Source organism: Podarcis muralis, chromosome 4, assembly GCF_964188315.1.
Source record: "Podarcis muralis chromosome 4, rPodMur119.hap1.1, whole genome shotgun sequence".
Taxonomy (NCBI): Eukaryota; Metazoa; Chordata; class Lepidosauria; order Squamata; family Lacertidae; genus Podarcis; species Podarcis muralis.
In genome coordinates, this window is record NC_135658.1 from 58,839,769 (window position 1) to 58,861,087 (window position 21,319).

Consider the following 21,319-nt stretch of genomic DNA (forward strand, 5'->3'; position numbering starts at 1 on the left):
TCCAAAAAAAAAGATGATGTGGGGCATTCTAACAGTTTATAAAATTATTCATTGTACATAGAAGGAGAATCCAGCATTCTTTCTAGTTTTCCCATAATATTAGAGCTTTGGGTCACCCAGTGGAATAATTAGCAATAAATTCTGGACAGATTAAATTACTACTACAAAAATCAATAGTTAATTTATGGAATTTGCTACCACAATATGTAGTGATGGCTGCTGGTTTACCTTTACAGTATTGTGGATACGTCTGTCTGTGGTGACTAGTCATGATGGTTATGTGGAGCATGAGATGCACAATCTGCCATGAATGCCAATAGCTGGAGATCAGGAGTACTGTTGTCTTTATGCCCTGCTTATAGGCTTTCTGGAAGCATCTGTTTGGACACTAAGTAAAACAAGACACTTGACTGAATGAAACTTTGGTCTGATTCAGCAGGGTTCTTCTTGAGTTCTTAAAAAAATGTTTGCATATTTTACACAGTTATACAAGTGGATTTATAATCTACATATACTTTTATCTGCTGATGCCATGTATACTGGAGTTTTATTCTTCTGGAGTCTATAAAGCAGAAGCAATATTCAGGATAAAAAAATCTTTAACATATTATATATTTCATATTGCTTGTATAGATCTATGGTATCAGTTTTTATTGCGAGACAGTAGCTTGCAAATATGTAAATATATTTGTTAAAATCCTGCCATGTTAAACAGGCAAAGAGGAGGGACTCCAGCTCTGTTCCAGTGGTGTAAAACATCCAGACCATAGGCTTAATTAGACCCACCAAGCCTCCTCATTGGCCTGCCTTCCTCACACCTGGTGTCTGGAGAGGGGGACAGGGTCTTTCTGGGATGTGTTTCCCCCGCTCCTGTTGTTGCTCCACTTCCTGTCTAGGGTTTGCTTGCTGTGGATGTGGAGATCTGTCTACCAACCCCAGCAAACAGTAGGAAAAGCATATGTGGCATCTCGAGGCAGTCACTTCCTTTGGCATGTGCATGACAGAGGAAAGTAAAGAAAGTGTGCTAAGCCTCATTGCTTAGTGTCTATGCTAGAGGCAACACCATATGTTGTCTTGACAGACTACCACAGAGCTTGCCAGGACATAAGACCCCTGCTTGGTTTGCAGCCTCACAGGGAACATCTAGTAGTGTGCTGGTCGTGGTCAGTGTTGAAGAAGATGAGGGTGAGTCTTCCTCATGGTTTGCATGAGATGGGCAGTTCCTTGGCCCCAATGATTGTACCTGTTGGAGAGGGGTCTGTTGAGAAAGAGAGTGGAAGGAAGAATGAGTGGTGTCACCTTGGTGTTCAACTATTGCTCATGCTTCAGTCACCACCCCACCCCATGGGGAGAGGGGTAGATTTCATTGACTGTGAATCCCTTCCCCTCTGGGAGTTTCAGGACTCTGTATTTGTGGTGACAGCTTGTTTTGCTCCATGTGTCTGCGATCCTACAGGGCAACCTTCTCATGAGTTGGGCCAGCAATGCTGATGGTTGGAGCAGAATACCTGGCTTTTGTCAACAGAGTGCTTAACTCCACATGGGTCTGTGTGCTTCCACTGTGTAGAAGACACTGGTTCTCACTGTTGTGCTGGGGGTGGGGGGAGAGTATGCTGTAGAAATACAGTTCAGACAAGATCTAAGCTATGCATGTGTCAAAGGGGTTGGAGAGCAGACATGGAAGACTGTCACAGTTTGCAACAAATGTTTGCCCTTCCCCTTTCTTGTCTAGGTGGACTGCTCTGTTCTGACACCCACCAGTTTGTTGCAGTGAATGGTGGCTCTTGTTGGGTATTTGGGTCTAGAGTCCCGAGGCAAGGTACTGGTTAGAGATCTAGTAAGAAAAGTTTTCGCAAATTGCTTACATTCCTATATGTGTTTTGGAGAAAGTGCTCCCTTTTCTTACAAATAGTTCCTGTCACCCTTGTGAGCTCTATGTGTACATGACATGGATCCAGAGGGATGTAGCCCTATGTCACATGCCCTACTGTCATCTTTCCGTGTCGTGTTCACATATACTGGTGGTGAGCTGTGAAAAGGTACTCAGATACACCATTCCTGTGCACATTCATGGCAACATGAGTTGCCACTGTGGAAGTAGCTATTTGTAAGTTTCTCCTTCAATTGATTTTAATTGGAGAGAAATCGTTTGTACAAGGTCTGGGTCAGTGTAAAGTTGTGCCATTGAGTGCATGGATTCATGCCTTATCTGTTCCAAAAGGGTAGCCAACATGATGCCCTCCAAATATTTTGGACTTCAGCTCTCATGAGCTCCAGTCAGCATGGCCAATGGTAGAGAATGATGGGCATTGTAATTTCAAACATCTGGAGGACACCATGCTGGCTACCCTTTCATTTTGGCTAACATTATTAGCTGTCTTCAAATATTTGATGAGCTGTTGTGCAGAAGATGGAGTGCACTTGTTTTCCATTGCTCAAGGGTGCAGGACCAGAATCAAATTGCAGGCAAATAACTTTCAGCAAAACAATAGGAAAACTTCCTTAACAGTACAAGTTGCTCATCTATTGAGCAGATTGCCTCCGGAAGTGGTGGGCTCTCAATTGCTTAAGGTATTTAAGCATAGGCTAGATTGCCACCTATCAGGGATATTGTAGTTGCAACCTGCATTGTAGTTCCTTCACTAAGCAGGATTTCAGACTCGGTTACATCCAACACCCTTTCCAACTCAGTGATTCCTAGCACATGTGTTCAGAGCAGGCAGAGCTATAGAGCTCCTTGCTCTGCCTTTTAATTATGTTGCTTGCCATCCACACCCATTTCCTGCCTTATTTGAATAACTTATGAGGATGCATCTCTCAAGGTCAAATATCACATTTTGGCACCTTTTTCTGAGACAGCTTCCCAGTCTTCTGATTTTATGATCAGATGACAGGAATCACAAATCAGGAAAACATAAAAACTGCCCATGTAAATGTATCTTTTTGCACCAGCTGCATCTGTTCCTTGTTGGGAGGATAGGAAGAATCAGTGATTAATTTTGTTCAGTGATAAGAGGAGAGGTGGTCATCTTCTTGAATTATTCTAGCTTTAAGTCAAGGTTGGAGAGCACTTGTTTTGAACTAGGGCATCGCTAATTTTGACAGACGGAAGACTTCACTTCAAAACTACATGTTCCCACATATATAACTTTATTTTTTTTATTTGTCTGCTCCAACACATACAGCTATGTTCATGCACAGCCATTGTTCTTTAAACACATACCAGGCATTCATATACATGTTCATTCACATGCCCCCCCCCCCCCCTTTCTATTAAGGAAGCAACAGTGGACTGTAACAAAGATGCTTCTGCTTCTCCACTAGAAAGGCAGAAGCAATAGTGGAAGCAAAGAAGATGAGAGAAGCTCCTAAACTGGACAATGGTTTATGAAATATTACTAGCAACAAGCGTTCTTAATTTATGTATTACATTTATATCCCACAGAAGTCAAGGCAGCACACAGCATTCCCCCTCTCTCCATTTTATCATCACAATAACTTTGTGAGATAGGTCAGGTTAGTGACTAGCTCAAGTGGAAATTGGAACCCTGGTCTCTGAAGTCTTAGTCCAGCTCTCTGACTACATCACACTGGCTCGGAATGAAGAAAGTTTTTAGAGACAAATATAAATAGAGCTTATTGTTTTTAATCATCGGCACTACATTTGATTTTATGCACATTATAAGAATACAGATGAACAAATATTAAATAATGTCCTTTAGCAAGAGGAATCTTAGAGCCTGGCCGTAGTAATGTTTTCTCAGAAGTTCTACTGATTCTACTAGAACTTACTTCAAAGTAAATGTGCACAGAATCCATCTCATTCAGATTCACAATGCTGTTGCTATTAATGATTGTGGTATAAATCATATCCCCCCCTATCGCATTTTGAAAAATAAAAAGGCCTAGTAGGTTTTTGCTTTTAAAATACAATTACCTAAGAAATTGATGCTTCATGGGGGAAAATTAGTATTATTTCATTGATCCTTCTTAATGGTGAAGCAGTCACTTTCCATATATGCATAACACATAAACGAGAGGAGGGAAATTATCAAAGTGTCCATGTAATGCAGGTATCTTGTAATGGAACAAAAATTGTATTAAATGCCTTGTAATGAATTCTGACAACTAGCAAATCTAGTATATGCAAAATTCTATTGAAGCAAATATTAGTATTCATGGTATTTGGTTCTGTGTCATCAGTCTTGGTAGTGTTGTAATTTATCACTTCAAATACAGTCCATTGACACTTTCTCAGTGTTCCAGGAAGTAGCAGAATCTACTGGGTATTATATGTATTTGTGATGGCAGAATCAGTTAGAGTATTAGTATTGTTTGTGTCATATAAAAGTATACTGATACTATTTGGGGTTTTAAAAAAAAGCTTTCAGATTCTGTAGTATAAAAATGATTCACATATACAAATATCTCAGTGCATCCACAGCCACCTTTTCAGCATCTTTGCTAGCCTAGGCAGCTGAGTAGACTGTGGGGACTGTCAGTAGACTGGTATTGAGCATCTGTGACCACTTGTGACAAATCCCCTCAAATGTCTTACCCATAAGTTTTAGAGGAGAAAATCACTTTGAAAGCAGGTTTCAGTTACTGCGACAATTTCAACCATCACACCAATACTCTTTTCTCCCCACATCTCTTGCCATTATTGCAACACTGATAAGTACCTACTGTGCGTGCCATGCTGCTAAATCCAAAGAATGCCTAGCAACAAACTGGTCTTTATAATGTTATCAACATGGCCATTTAAAGAACCATGTGCCTTTTACCAATGACATTTGGAAGGTGGTAAAACAGTCCGGAAAGAATTGTAATAGAAAGAATTGCAACAGAATTGATTGCTAATCAATATGTAGAGACAGAGGGAGAAGGAGACGGGGAAAGATACATGTTCACTTGGCCCCTTGACAAAGTGCAGTGATTGCCATATGTGAACAAAAGGGGTGGGGAAGTGGTTAGGAATGGATTAATGTGGATGTGCACAGGGGGAACTATGACTATTGCCTGGACAGAAAGCTGAGTGGAAGTTATGGAAGTTTTGAACTTGAGGAAGCATGGTTCATTTATTCAGGGACATTTCAGTGTACTACAGTGGTACCTCTGGTTGTGAACAGGATCCGTTCCGGACGCCCGTTCTCAACATGAAAAGAGTGCAACCCGCAGCGGCGCGTCTGCGCACGCGCGGGTTGTGATTCACCGCTTCTGCGCATGTGTGTGATGTCATTTTGCGCTTCTGCGCATGCATGAGCGACGAAACCCGGAAGTAACCCCTTCCGGTACTTCCGGGTTGCCACAGGACGTAACCTGAAAGAACGTAATCTGAAGCAGACGTAATATGAGGGATGACTGTATAGTATAGTACAGTATCAAAATAATTATTTTGGGATATATTGTACAACCAGAAACAGTATCCATGCCTCTCTTCAAGAGCTTTGGCTATTCTTCTACATTTCTCCATGCCATATTGTGGTGAACAGGGATTTTTAACTCTGACAAATATGAAAGATCAGAAAAGAGAATGGCTTCTTAATGTTGATGAGAGTTTGTCTGTCTCAAATTAGACCTGATATAAATGAGATTACCTAGCAAAAGCAAGCCCACACTTCTCATTAAGTTCGTATACATACTTAAGGCACATATGTAAGAGGCTCGTTTATAATTATATTTTGGGAATGATTCATTTTCTCGTGTAGATGCATTGTTTTATACTTTCTGGATGTCCTGTGATCATAATATAAAGTAGTTGTGTTTTATGTTATAAATCAAGTACTGCTAGGAGTTGTTTCTTTTTGTTTTCCAATGTATTTCCTACTAATAAAAGGATCAGTGTGGTGTGAGCAAATTTTTATTCTGACTGGCCCAGAAAAAAAAGTTTAAGAACCACTGGTGTTAAATATTGATTTCAAATTCAGGAAATGCTCAACTATATTATTTTACAATTACAATAAGATTGTAGTACTAATTTTTATAGAGGGTGGTAACAATAAGAAATATCTGCTGGTCAAGTGATAAAAGCAACCATAGTGGCAGTAAAATAAGATAAAACCCTGAGCATGTTGGCAATAAGGTTTTTATGAATACATTACACTGTAGCAATGGTGACAGTAACTCATTGCAGGTGTGAATGATAAACCCAAATATAAATTAACTTCAAGACCTTGTCTAGGAATAGGCACTAGAGATGATATTCAGGGAATGGCTAAATATGTACATGAAAGGAGGTAAGAAATTTGCACTTAATTAAATGTCTGCATAGGATAATGGTTTATTTGGATGATTTCTCAAATCTAAGCTTTGTGGGTGTGTTTTTGAAAAAATCTGGACCAATTTTATACAACAAACTTCTTTTCTGCCACACATCTAGGATGTTGAAGGAAACAGAAAAGCTTGCAGACATAGTCATATCTTACAGTTTTAGACTACAGTAGTTATAAACAGTACAGGGCTTGATCCATGCACATGGAGGGATTATCATAGAACATGTTTCTTTACCCAAGTGTATGGGTGATTTGTATGTGCATTATTAGCAATGGAAGACCTGTGTACACCTCCTAGAGGAAGAGAGGGAGGCTGGATAGGAATGTGGGAAACAAAGACAGACTTCCTGTGTGTGCATCATCAATGTGAGAAAACATGGCTCCAATTAAGTCCCATGGAGATCCCTCCATGTTCAGGTGCTGTCCTTTTGGTGAACTAGATTATGCCCACTCTGAAGAATCAAGCATAGTGATGCTTATCGCCTAAAAATGGTTCATAAAGTAGAAACATTATCATTAATTGGTGCAGTTGAATTAGAAGTATTAAGTGAATTAGAAGTTTAGCTTAATTTAAGAGCTCTCTGAAAAGTTGCTGTAAACTGCTGAATGATTCTGTGTCAAATACAACCTCTTGATTTAATCTGAATTATGATCTCTGTACAGTATAGATAATGGTTTAACTGCAAGTGTCACTCCTGCAAAGTGAAATAGTCAGTTAGCTGAGTGAAAATTGTGAGTATGCCCAGTAGAGCATTTTTCACTCTTTGTTTTTTTGTTTTTTGTTGTTGTTTTTTAATGAAGCCCAAGCCACATGCCATGCTTTTGGTTTTGAAAGTGTCCTCCTTTGGTGAATGAAGGAAGAGAAAAACAGGAGCAGCTGTTTAACGAATGAATCTAAAGTTCCCTTTGGGTACATGGAATTTCAGTCTTGCTATCTTTTAGCTTTAATCCATGAATGCAGTATCTTCATGCACAAGCAATTCTTTTAAAGTGCATCCCCAGTTTACTACTTAAATTCTCCAGAGTTTTAAAAACTTTTTAAAGCCCAATTCAATGGTCTCTGGGAGGATACTTGAATTAGAATCTGAACTTAAAACTGCTTTACCATATTGTGCCCAAGAGCATTAATGTTTTGTAGAAATTAACAACTACTACCTCCCTTGGTCAGATTGCTCTGCGCTAAAGAAATTGCGCCCGGTATTTTCCTATATGTTTGTAGTTGTAGGGTTGTCTTTAGAGTCAGCTGTAATGAGGAACTCAAGCAGGTAGGAGGGAGACTGATTATCATACTCTTGATGCACATGATCTTCCCCTCTCCTTTTAAAAATATGTCCATTCAGTCAGATTAATTGGATTGCTACGTTATGAAAAGTAATACTTTATTTCCAAATCTGGACATTTATTCTCTCCCCTCCCCCTTCCCTCAGATAAGTGAATATCTGTGAAACTTCAATAGTGAAATTTTAAATGTCCTTGGGCACAATCCAATTAAGCAGATTTTAAGTTTGATTCTATTTCAGTCAGAATTAAACATGCTGTACTTTTGTCTGAATAGTACCTCTTATTTTTATTGTTCTCTTGTGGTGGTGTTCCTTTACAAAGTAGCTATTTTCCACTGTATTTTGAAGTAACCTATGTCTTGGAGTTGAAATTTCTAGCTATTTTATTGTCCATCTTTGCTTCTGAAAGGCTTTGATTAGCTCTGAGTAAAAATGCACTGCTCAGTAATTTGGCCTTTTGTTATTAGTAGGGTGTGGTGAGTCAGAAGTTATATTTGTAGAATTCTCTATGCAAAAGAGTGTCTAATTATGTAAAGACCTATGCTCCTGTTCTCCCCCCCCCCCCCCCATATGCCTTACTGGTTAAATTCTAGTAATTGCCTAAAAAGAAACTACAGTATCTTTTAAGGCCAACAAACCATACATATTCATTGTCCTCAAGCACAGTTCTGTGTGTTTGCATGCTATGGCATGTCAGCCTTTAAATGCTTTAAATTTCCTATCTATCCTGTGCAAATCATGTCAGCTGATTCTGATAGCGTCTCAATCCTATAAAATAATCTTCAGCTTATCAGAAAATAGTGTGGTATTCAAAATAGCATGACATTTCTCCTCTTCCTTCATGCTCACCCCAGATATGCTCTGGGGGGGTTGGGGAATTCCTAGAACAGATTTAGGGGGCACAGAGGGAGGAGAGGGGAAGATGATTCTGTCAGTGGAAGGATTTCTCTTTGCACAGCAGAAAAATATTCTTAGCCCTATATTGAATACAGTGGTACCTCGGGTTAAGAACTTAATTCATTCTGGAGGCCAATTCTTAACCTGAAACTGTAACCTGAAGCACCACTTTAGCTAATGGGGCCTCCCGCTGCTGCTGCTGCTGCTGCTGCTGCTGCTGCTGCTGCTGCTGCTGCTCTGCCGCTGCTCGATTTCTGTTCTCATCCTGAAGTAAAGTTCTTAACCCGAGGTACTATTTCTGGGTTAGCGGAGTCTGTAACCTGAAGCGTCTGTAACCCGAGGTACCACTGTACAGCACATACTAACTAGACCACATTAAGGAAACTTTTTGGCTCCATGGCCTAGATCTGGACCACCCAGATCTAGAAGGCTATGCTCTGCCTCCCTGCCCTCCCCTCCTCACAGGACCACTGGTGCCACGGCAGAACATATGAGCATTATGGGAAGGCTGGGAGGAAGGAGCAGAAGGAGAACCAACCACTGCCACTGCTGTTAACTTCACCCGTACACACACACCCCACCCCACAAGCATGCTATGGGACAGTGCGGCCTGCAGCCCACCCTCTTCCCTCATCCACCACTCTGTGGCCCTCCAGAAGCTGCTGACCTCAACCCCCCATCATCCACAATAAGCACAGACAATAGGCAGGGATAGCAGGCCAACAACATTTGGAGGATCATAGATTCCCCATCCTGGTCATAAACTTGTGTGCAGTTACTCAAGTCCTATTTATTCCAATGGGTCTTACTCTAGAATAAGCTGAGATTGCATCCCTTAACAAAAGCTTCATCCATCTATGATCGAAAAGCAGCCGGAAAAGTCTGTGTGAGCACAAACTGCCTACTTGCCTGCAGCTTTTTTTATAAGCCATGCTGTCAACTGACCCTTGTGGTTCTGAAGGACACAAGGTGGCTATGCTTAGGCACACATAGCACAACTAGGGCCCATGGAATGAGCAAGAGCACCAGAGCCCAAGCAGCAGAAGGATGAAGAGAGCAGGCAGCCCATCACATCCATTCCCCTGCTTCCCAGCCCAAAGGCTGTCTCTGAAAAATATGGACGTCATACTCCAAACTTTGATCTGCAGTTCATCAGCCTGCTCTCACCTCTACTTACCCGAGCTACCCTTGGTTCGAGGATGAAAACCACCAAGAAACCACCAGTCGCATAGCAACGAGCAAAATAACCCGTGGTACGAATCATAAACAGGGAACTTTGGTTGTTATTAAGTGCTGTGCCATAAAGGAGAAAGAGGGCAAATTTTGTGCTTCACAGGCTGTAGTGATTTGCTCATTAGCACACCTGCATAACATAGAGATATGCCTGGTTCTCTAAGGTGGGGGTGGTGGCAGAGGCATTTGGTTGTTTGGAAAGATAGGGACTCACTCACGCCTCACAGCTACTTCTCTTCTGAATGGCTTCCAAGGACTGTCAAAAAAAGGACTATTGGGCTTGACCACCCTGGACTAGATCATCATCAGATCTTAGCCTCATGGGCCAAATTTGACAAGTGGGCAGAGTTGCCTGCCTGTCAATCACTTGACTTCACAATGACATTGGGTAATTGGATGCTTTGAAGTCCCAAAGTAGGGACTTCAAACACCATGCAGGACTTGCAAAGAGAGCTGTATGGTACTTTAAACCACCTGAGGTTTGGACTTTACTGCCCGTCAGTTGATGTGCTATAGAATGGAAGCTTGCTTTCTGCTGTTAGGCATGATGTTAGGTACCAGATGTACATTTAAGATTTCAGGGGGGCGGGGAACAGCACACTCTGGCTCCTGCTGTTGGGACTTACTCTGATCTGTGGTGTGCCAAGAGGGTTTTCTGGGCCCAATATGTTGGAATGGGCCCTCCCCAAATGAAGATGGTAGATAGCTGGGGTCTCACCAGCAGTGCAGTTTGCAATGTGTCCAGCTGCCCTGTAGCAAAGAAAGAAAAGAAAAATATATTGGGGGGGCAGGAATGGATACCTGTGCCACCTTAACAATGACCTGCTGCTAAATGTCCCTGTGATAAATAGAAGAGAATTAATTGTCAACTTCAGTATATGTAGCTTTGTGCTTTATTCAAGGCAAGAGGAATGTCCTTTTTTACTTACCGTAGTGTTCTTTATGCATGCTGAGAGATCAGCTGTGTGAAAACATTTCCCATTGTGTCTGCTTGTTAACTGAAACTAGTTATTTTCCTCTCAGAATATACAGAACAGTGATTAAAAAATCCTTGATACTGCTTTTTCAGAAGATCGAGATCAGTTCATTCAGTGGTTCTTAATGTAGGACATGCAATAAAATAAAAAATGTTGTCTCTATCATGCTACTTTAGAACAGAGATAAGTTAATTTCAGAAATGTTTGGCTCTTGGAAACATTTTTTCCTACAATTAGCTATTGTTTGGATTTCAGGTTGATGGGGTTTAAAAAATCTGATTCTTCTTAGAATTATCTCCTGTGAAATAATGTTTACTACCAAGGCACAGTTACATGGAATGTACTTCTGCTATATAGAAAATGATTTGAAATCAAGCTTGCAAAATGTACTTCATACAGTATGAAAGGCTTTGGGTTTTTTGTTTTTTTGTGTGTGTGTTTTTTTAAATCTTCCTTGATTTAACTTAGAATTGCTAATGAAGTCTGATTCCTGTGCTTGGTGTCAGGTCTGGTTTGCTGAAATCATAGTCAAGGTGTAATTCAAAGGACAAGTAGCAGGTTTTAACCTAGAAAATCACCTTTAGGCCAACATAGGGACAATTGCAAGCTGTTGGGTGGCTAAGCAGATATGGAGACTTGTCAGGCAGTAGCTCAGTCTTTCCTGTACCATTGCTGTGCCAGTCAAACTTCACAAACTATTATATGATTTTGGTGCTACAAGAAAATATTGTTGTGTTGTGTGGACACATGTATTTGTCTAGCACAAGCTTTTCGGAGGAAGAAAGCAGATTGACTGCAGCTTTGGAAGGCTTGGTTAAAAAACAGGGATCTTGGAAGGGTAATTCTTCATTTGGCAGTAGCAGTCATCTGTGGACCCATGTCCTGTTGCCCTCAGCAACTGGGGATGCCTAGTATGGCACTGCCTTTATTGTGACATCATCCAACATTGATCTCCTGGAGCTGAAACTGAGAGCCCACACTTCTGTGTTGCAAAACCTGCTTCTGTATCAAAGCATCTTGGCAATTGAAGAATTGTAATGCAATACTCGTGGTCTGGACTGACTGCCCCCCCCCCCTTTTTGTGACTCAGACACTTAGACTTATATTCCAGGTTGCAGGGTCATATATATTCAATATAGGTTGCCTTCCCATCATGCGAGGGAAACTAGTAGGTCTGAGGATTGTAGGGAGCACCGGATCCCATATTATGATAGTCAGAAAGATAGTGCACATGAATGGCTAGTTGGGTACACATGAAAATGCATACAGGAACTGACAGTTTACTTAGCCTCAACATGCATTTGATGAACTTACCACTTAACGGGAAGTGTCTGATGCATATATTTTCAAAATGTCAGTTCTGCAGGAACATTGGAGGCAGAGGTTGTTGGAAGTGACTGCTAGATAAGTTTAGCAGTTGGAGCAGGGTGACAGTGAATACTAGGTTTGTGATTGTGTCTATCCATTTGTCATTTGAAAAGAACTACACTCTGCAACCTACTTGATGGTGTCCTATTCATATGCCTGTTGCTTTCTAAGGACGTGCACTCTGCCAGGCCTGGAACTGATTGGTTGCGATCCTCATGATGAGATTCAGGTGTTTACATAACCTTTACAGATCTTGTCACACATATGTTAAATGCCCTTCCATTGCATTTTATAACTGCACATGAGTTTGAAAACACTCGGCTTCCTTTCATTTATATTTGCAGGGTTCTTTACTGTGTATCTAATTAATTATCTTGATTTTACACCATTATATATAAAATATGTATATCTATAAAATGTTGCATTAATACATCAGCTATAAGGAGAGAGTTCAACATGCCAAACCTATTTAAACTCTTGAAAATGATTCAGAAATTAATCCAGTAATTTGGTGTTAAGTATTCAAATAGCTGTGCATCATTTGTGTGTGTTCTGTTATCAGTACAAATTATACAGCAATGACTGTCTCTCAACAGATCTGAAAAGAGAAGCCAGTATCTGTCACATGTTGAAGCACCCTCATATTGTTGAACTTTTGGAGACCTACAGTTCCGATGGAATGCTATATATGGTTTTCGAATTGTAAGTTTTACATTTATATATTCCATACACACTCTTCATATGTTTTGCTCATATGGTCAAGCATGCACTTAAAGCTAACCAAAATAGGTTAACACATTAGATTAGGTGGTAGTTAACCTTTCATAATTTTTAAATTGGATTCAAATAGTTGCAAACAGTTCCTTCCAAGCTACTTGTCCTATATATAATAAAAAGTATCATGAAGAAAATGGAACTTCATTAATATACTGAAATATAATTGTAATACACACATTCTAACAAAGCAGAACCTTAATGTTTACGACATAAGAAAGGTCTAGCCAAATTTGAGCAAGTCTTGTGGATGTTAATATAAGAAAACTAAGCAAATGATAAACTCTTTTCTAAATTAGTAGGACATAAACATGCTTGTCTTAGCTGGATTTTTCTGAGGGGATGGGATCGCAAATGTTTGTTTGTTTGCTTGCTTGCTTGCTTGCTTGCTTGCTTTATTAAATTTGTATACCTCCCTATACCCCCAAAGATCTCTGGGTGTTTCACAACGTAAAATTATAATATGTTGTGTGCTGTGTTGCTTATATACACATGCTTTTCTGCCCTTCCCTCCTTCTGTATCCTTTAATGCTTGTAGAAGAATCACCTGAGAGAACCTTGGAAGCTATGCATGATGCAATATTGAAGCATCTAGTTCTCACTATAGCCAGCATACATGGAAATGGTTATCATTCACATAGTATTTAGATTCCAGGCAATATATTTATTTAGGGTTATATATTAATATATCATTATTTATTTAAAAGACTCATGCAGATAGTAACATTTCTTTACTTTAATGCAGATTGGGCATTGCACAGTTACTTTCCTTAACATTTTTTTTAATATAATGGATTGTCATCATATACCAGGCAATGATTTACTGTGTAATGTTAAATGCTATTAAAGCATAAATTTTTTAATCCAGTGATTATAATTGCAGTTCCACTAGCAGTTGCTTACTTTTTCTTACCCTGATCAGACATCTATGAGGAAGGGGAATGGAAAGGGGAAATATTAAAATCTTATTATGGTGTCTGGTCCTTGGACACATTGTAAAAGTGCACTTTCTTATTTTTGTGAAGCACTTTAAGAATTCTCATGTGGCTGGCTAACTAAATGGCACATCATTTAGTTAGGAGTTTGTCTCCATCTACTGGCAAAACATTTATTACATCACCATGTTCCAAACTGATAGTGTAAATTTTTCGTTTGGTATGTAAAGTAGTAGCATGCAGTGTCTGAGATTTCAAGATAAAACTGTCTTTTTTAAAAGTAAATTGTCATTCCAGAGACAATTATCACAACAGCAAATTTTCTAAAAAATAAATAAATAAAGCATATTATGCATTTCCACATTTGGCGGAAAAAGAGTGTAGGAAATGAGATGTTATCTAACCACCTTTTGCTTACTACTGCTTCTTCACCCTACTTTTCCTCTTCTTCCCTGGTTACAGACTTGGTTTGTTGCATACACAGGTTTGGAATCCCAGCTGGTAAGGGAGAGTTACAGTGAGAAAGTGACAAATGGAAATGGGTTAAGCACCCCTCTTCCTCTCAGCACTTTTCTACTTCTATAGATTGTCTCCTCCTAACACTGCTTTGTTGCAAAGAAGCAGTGGCAATCACAAAATGGCTTGGTAATAATGTCTTATTTTTGGCACAGTATACAAAATATACAGGTGTAGACAAGTAGAAATGGTACATGTGGATTCTTTACATATTTTAGTTAACTTTGTTTCCAACTGTACCCATAAGCATCTAGAAATAACTGATAGCTGCTCATGTTTGAGACCATTCTTCACAACTCTATTAGGTTTTGAGCTGCACTGAGCTTGCAATAAGAAAGATGGTTAAGACTTCAAATATTGTTGGTCATTACAAATAAAAAAATTGTGTCTAAGATTTTGGTTAGTGTAATGTGTGAGATTCTTTAGAATGCTTTCGAACATGTAAAATTGGAGCATTATCATTATTACATTTCTATTTCCTTTTCCACAATCACATTTTTCTTACTTTTTTAACCTGCAGTATGGATGGTGCAGACCTCTGCTTTGAAATTGTAAAGAGAGCAGATGCTGGCTTTGTGTACAGTGAAGCTGTAGCCAGGTATGTATTCTTATTTTAATTAAATTGTTAGGGAGAATGGAGGGGGCATAAATGACTAATATTAGATGCTTAAATATCCAACATTTGTGTGTGTGTGTACATACATACACACACAAATACTGCACATATAGTGTGTTTTTAAAAGCAACTTCATGCATGTTAAAGTATGAAAGTGGACTAAAATGCATTTGGGTTAAAAATCCAAAGGGTAGCTGGTATGATTTCAAACTTCCGATGGGATTAATTTACATTGTTGCTAGTCAGTGTGGAACAAAATGTTTTTGTACCAGTGCTGTCTCAGCAGTTTATACCGCTCAGCTATCTCAAGCTGCTGCTGGCAATATGTTGTCAATCATACTTCTTTTTAAATTAAAAATAGCAAAAGAATAAAAGGCCCAGGTCCAGCCAAAATTTAGCAAATGTAAATTAAGAACATAAGAACCCTGCTAGATTAGGCCAGTGGTCTGCCTGCTTCAGCATCCTGTTTCCAATAGTGACTAGTCAGATGTTTTTAGGAAGCTGGCATAGTCCTGCCTGTCTGTCCTGTGACAACTGGTATTTAGTGGAACACTGCATTAAACTAAAGGGTGGGTGGAATGGTGCCACAGAGCTGCCCCTTTGACACCAGTGTTGCTGCTGCTTCCCAAGACTGTGCAGGGTCAGGGTGGTGTAAAAGGCTGGGCTCTGCGGTTCACTGGTAAGAGCACCAGATTGGCTGTGCTGGTGTCCCCATGCAGACCCAGCCTCACCTCTGAACCATCCTGGTAAGCAGCAGTAACACTAGTGACTGGTGTCACCATATCAGCTGCTCTCATAAGCTGATGTTGAAAGATCCCCATGAATTTGCTCTCCCGTCTTAAAGTCATGTAAACCAGTACCCAAAAAACACACTGGCTGCATTTGCATTAGCATTATGACAAGGTGCAACAGCCAGCCTTGTGAGCTTGTGCACTCTCTTGTCCTCCTCCAGGAAGGAGTTCAGAAGCTTTCGTTTTCATGGTGTTCAAACCCAATCACAGTTAAATTTAACTATGGTTAGTGAAAGGAAGCCAGCTCCAAAGCATACTTTATGAACCACAGTTTGGGATTTGGGTGTTATCCTAAACTCTGGTTAATTTGAAATGGAAGCAGATCCCTGGCACCATCACAATGAGGAGCAGAGGGAAGGAGAGAGTTTCATAAGCCTTAGTCTCACAGCAGCACATCCTTATAACACTAAACCATGGTTTTAGCATTACATGTGAGCCAGAGAATTCTATAACTGTGTATTGAATGAATAAGTTGTATTGCTTAACTCTTCTGGTTGAGCCAACTGAATGAAATCCCACTAACTTCATATTCCAAATTTCTAAACTACCTCTGTGTGTGCATGTGTGTGTGTGTGCTTTACAAAGCAACACAAAATGTCTGAGGAGTTTTTTCTCTCACTCTTTTTACACATTTGTAGGTTATAGGTAGAAGCTTTTCATCTTCAGTGGCTATGTTTCCCAGAATTATTTACCCTTTATAAAGTTTAATTATCTAGCAAGAGTTGAGGATGTCTGACATTGGGAATATTTTCAAGCCAAAAAGTATATGAGTAAAGATTAATGGAAGATAGATCATAAAATGTTGCAGAGAGCCTTCAAGGGCACAGAGTTTATGGCGATAGAAGGGAGAGGCAGGGAAAGGGTAGTTTAATAAACTCAAGGATGAAATCTAGTGTGTCTGAAAAATGGTTTGGGTGCATTTGATAGTATAGCAAAGGGTGGCAATGAGTTTAATGGGGGGAGGAGTGAATAAAATGAATGGACAAAATGGGGGCAATGATCTTAGGAGAAATAGAGTATTTTTGTGATTGTAGATTTTGTGGAAGATTCTTAGAACAGGTTTGAGGAGAATATAATTGATGTTTTTGATTTGGTGCTTTTCTGTTCTACCTGCCTAGTGAAGCAAGGCAAACCAAAAGCATGGACGTTATTTTTCAGGTTGGTCAGAGTACGAGTTTTCTTGAGGAGCTTGTTGCTTTAAAATTGGCATTATGGTGTAAGCTTGATGTGTAGTTAGTTAAGGAATAATTAAGTGTAAGAGGATTTTAGTTATTTTTAATATAGCTCCAGTACAATCCATATATTAATATATTCACTTTAAGGGCAAAATCCTCTCAAGGTGGCTTACAATTAAAGTATAGTATGCTATAAATCTAACAGTAAAACTGTTAATAGAAGTCAGCAAATAAGACGGTGAACTTCCAGTCCAAATACTAAAATGTAAAATAAAGCATTCAACAAGATTGTAAACAGGAGAATAAAAGCAACTCAAGAAAAATCCAACAAAAGCAAGTTGGGGTTTTTTATGCTTTCCCAAGTACCTGAGGGAATGTTGTATGCTGAAGTGTAGTTCGTAATGCATTCCAGAGACATGGGACCACTACAGATAAGGTCCTGTCCATGTTAGAGGCAGGCACATGCAATGAGCCTCCATGGTCAGTCTTCAAGTGTGTGCAGGCTGATATGAATGTAAGTTCTACCACCAAAGTTTGCTTTGAAGAGTTATTCCACCTTGTATTGCTTACCTGCATGTAAATTATTTCAGGAATCAAGCAATATCTGTTTTATGATGCTGTGTAAAGCAAACGTGGATGTTGCACTGAAATTGCTTGGTTCCACCAGCTGCTGCAGCACTACTAAGTAATTGTTCTGGGCATACGACCCATATAGTCAGATGGGGTCCACATTCATCAGTTGAAGCTGTTAATGGTGCTGCTGCTTTGTTTTTCTATGAGGACTCAAAGTTTAAGTGGATCAATTTAGATGTAGCAACAAAATGAAAGTTCAGCTTTCTGTCAACCTGGTCTCTCAAATAGAGGAAAGTTCTTCCACAAGATGTGCATTTTGGCTCTTTTGGAGTCCTGTAGGCAGGCTGAGACACTTGTTAGTTCATTTGCTATGTTCCATAATTGCCACTGTGTTCTGTTGATTTTTATGTTGTGTGGTTTTTTTGTTATTGGCTTTAACTGGATTGCTTTTAATTTTTATTTTGCTTTAAACAGTCTTTAAACCCTTGCTGGGTGAAAGGTATAAATGTTTAGTAAATAATAAGCAAACTGAAAACTAGGATGTATTCTTACACATGGAATAAATTTTGGGTCTTTTATTCACTATTCCTTTTTCAGCTCTGTTTTGAATAAAAGGTAGCAGTTTCATAAAAGGTAGCTTTTCAGAAGTATATGTTAATCTGCAAATCTTTAAAAATCCAGATTTTTCACACCATTCTGTATGTAGTAACACTTATTTTGGCATTAGTTTAGTACAGAGTAGAAGAGTGCCATCCACTGGGCAAAGTAAATTGCAGCATGGGGAAAATAACATAGTGATGAATTGAAATACCATTGTTGCTTCAGAATGAACATGTGGGATTGTATAGGTGAGTACTAGTCCCTAGGAGAAATGTTATTAAACATGTATATGCCACCTTTCACACATAGAGCCTCCCAAAGTAGTTTACCAAAAAATGAAAATGATACACTATCAATTAAAATTTATACAATTCAATGTAATAAGACTTCAGCAGATTAGCATTTAAAAGCCAGATAAATCCAACAGTCAAAACTAGGAGAGTTGGAAGATTAAGATTATGATAATTATCAACAGCATAGCATCATCACTGTGTATGATACTTTGCAAAAGAACATAATACAGTTCTCTACCTCAAGGAGCTTACAGTTTACTTAAGAAACAATTTTGAGGTGATTGGTAGAGCGCTCATTGGAAATTTTAGAATTGGGGCAGACAAAAGGCAAATTCAATGTTAGGAATTCCTAAAAGATAAACATTTTGTTTCTTCTTTTAAAACATTTCTATTCCATCCTTCAGTTCAAGATTTCCAGTGCAATGAACTCTCATTTGAACACTGTAATTTTGACTGCTCTGTGTCCAAAACAGCTTTACATAGTTTAGAAAAGGCAACTAAGAGGGGGCAAAATAGAGTTATTAAATTGTAGATAATCTAGTCAGACTAATCAAATATTATTCCTCCCTTAAAACCCTAGGATTAATCTCTCTCATATATATATTCTCATACATATGTTATGTTAATGACAGAAAAAAGTTTTCTCATGTGGTGCATAATTAACAGGGAAATAATTTCCATAAGATGTAGTGACGACCACTAGTTGAGTTAATTTTAATAAAGAACTGGACAGTGTTCTGGAGAAGAAGTATATTAGCTTTGATAGTTAAAAATAAGGTGTGAGCCTGGAAGCGGGTGTCTCAAATGCAGCTAATTTGTGCATGTTGCATACATCATATGCTAGTGCTTGATCCAATCTAGCAATAGTAGATACTGCATGCACAAAGGGCTGCTATGGAGAGAAACTAGGAAATGAACCACTGGATTTAGATATTTTGTGCACTAATCCATAAGTCCAGGAGGGCAGCAGAAGTCTATAAATCATATCTGTGGTTGGTTACAGGATGACACCTGGCAAGACACCTTTTTTCTCTCCATCTCCTTGTCAATTGATAATCCATTTGGCCGAGAGAGGGAGGTGGTCTGCTCTTTCTAGGGATTAATGGTGAAATCCTAGGTTTACTGAAATGTAACACTTACTGTATCCAACAGAGCTTATTCCTAGCAAAGTGTATATACGATTGCAGCCTTGGACCTTAAAATGGTCTCAAAAACAACCTGAGCACAATTCCTATGCTATATTTGTAAAGCTATAATAATTTTATTTATATTTTGATTTTGCAGTCATTACATGAGACAGATACTGGAAGCACTACGCTATTGTCATGATAATAACATAATTCACAGAGATGTGAAGGTAAGTCATATTAACATCACAAAAATATTTACCCTTTACTGTGTTAACAGTAAAGTGTGGCATTTATATTATCTGCCTTTTTCTTTGTTGCCATGTAGTTTAACCCATTCTTGGAAGGTAAAGCACCTGTTAGCAACTGGGACTTCCAGAATCATTGGTACAACTACCAAAATGCTGAAAATTGTAACATTAGCAAATCGTTTATGCATCCACACGCACACACCACACATTTCTTTTCTCTTTACATTTTTTGGCCTTGAATTTATGATTCTTTAAAATACGTTGCTGCTGTATTTATCTCCACAGCCACATTCTTTAAAATAGAAGCTAGAACATAAGGCTACAATAAATGCATGTGTTCCACAGGCTATGTATTAAAATCATTTGTTTCCATAGCATCTGCTATTTATTGTTCCAGTTGAGTGCAGGTTCAATGCACAGGGGAGTCCAGTTGGGCTCTGTAGACCCTTGATGATATGTATTATTAATGTTTCATAAAACATAGGGCTTGATCCAGTTGAGTAACTTGCATGGCACAAAGAGGGAGGGCTTAGTGAAAATGTGGAAGGTATGCATAGGTCTCCAAGGCTCTGCAATGCTCCCGTGCACCTACAAATGTGAGTACTATTGTGGTAGGGAATGATGAAAACAGAGCTCTATTAGTGCTGTAAGACTCAATGGGCTTGTTTGCAAGTAATGCTAAAACCATACTTTAATACCACATGTATGAGCTAGAACGAACCCATGTAAGCCTCCAGTTCTCACACGCCTCCCTCTTCTCCTCCAACTTGACTGGGACAAGGAGTTATGCAATGTTTAGATAATTTTGCACAAATCTTGGCTTATTAAATTAGAACCAGAGAGCATGATTTAAAACAAACTCTAGTCTGTTTAAGTACAAGTTGTGTTTTTTGGAGCTGGCTTTTAACTTGCCCGTTTGTTTTAAATCTTTAGCAACAGAGAGCTAGGATTAGTGGATAGTGAAACTAAATGCTATCCAACTTCCTGGCCATTCAGGAGAGGGCAGGTGTGCAAGTGGGGGGCATGTGAGCCTGAAGGTTTGCTCAAAGCTCCACCCAGCACATGCATGTAGTGCTAAACCATGGTTTAGCATCACATGCAACCTGGGCCCATGCGTGGGTGCTGTGCCCACATTTGAGTGGTTTGGTCCCTAAATATTATTCATTATTTGTTTTATCTTTCTAATGATATTTCTGAACTGCCTTTCTACCATCTCTGGTGCCAGTGATGATGTTCCTATAGGAACTGAGCAACAGGAGCTCACCCCATCGTGGGGATTCGAACCGCCGACCTTCTGATTGGCAAGCCCTAGGCTCTGTGGTTTAACCCACAGCGCCACACGCGTCCCAAAAAAGAAACTTTTATGATGCTTAGGAATTAGATTTGGTCACTATTAACTGCTATTTGTTAGTTTAGTTTTAGTTAGTGTCATGTAGATCTTCCTTAAGATTTGACTTTGGTAACCACTTATATGATTTTGTAATAGCTATAATAATAATAATAAATTTTTATTTATATCCCGCCCTCCCCAGCCGAAGCTGGGCTCAGGGCGGCTAACAACAATCAAAATAATCCAACATTCTAAAAACATTCATTATAAAATTAATTAAAATCAAATTAATGGCAACCATTAAGCAACAT

The 21,319-nt window shown here is 39.2% G+C and overlaps 1 protein-coding gene across 11 annotated transcripts in view; it reads left to right on the plus strand.

The window, feature by feature from the left end:
• The window catches only part of CASK (calcium/calmodulin dependent serine protein kinase), a 127,240-nt gene that overhangs the window by 36,164 nt on the left and 69,757 nt on the right, over nt 1-21,319 (plus strand). For all 11 annotated transcript variants that reach the window (XM_028727343.2, XM_028727347.2, XM_028727342.2 and 8 more), the window contains 3 exons: nt 12,624-12,729; nt 14,773-14,850; nt 19,585-19,657. In XM_028727343.2, the coding sequence (XP_028583176.1) occupies nt 12,624-12,729; nt 14,773-14,850; nt 19,585-19,657 (257 nt within the window). The remainder of the gene's footprint in view (nt 1-12,623; nt 12,730-14,772; nt 14,851-19,584; nt 19,658-21,319) is intronic.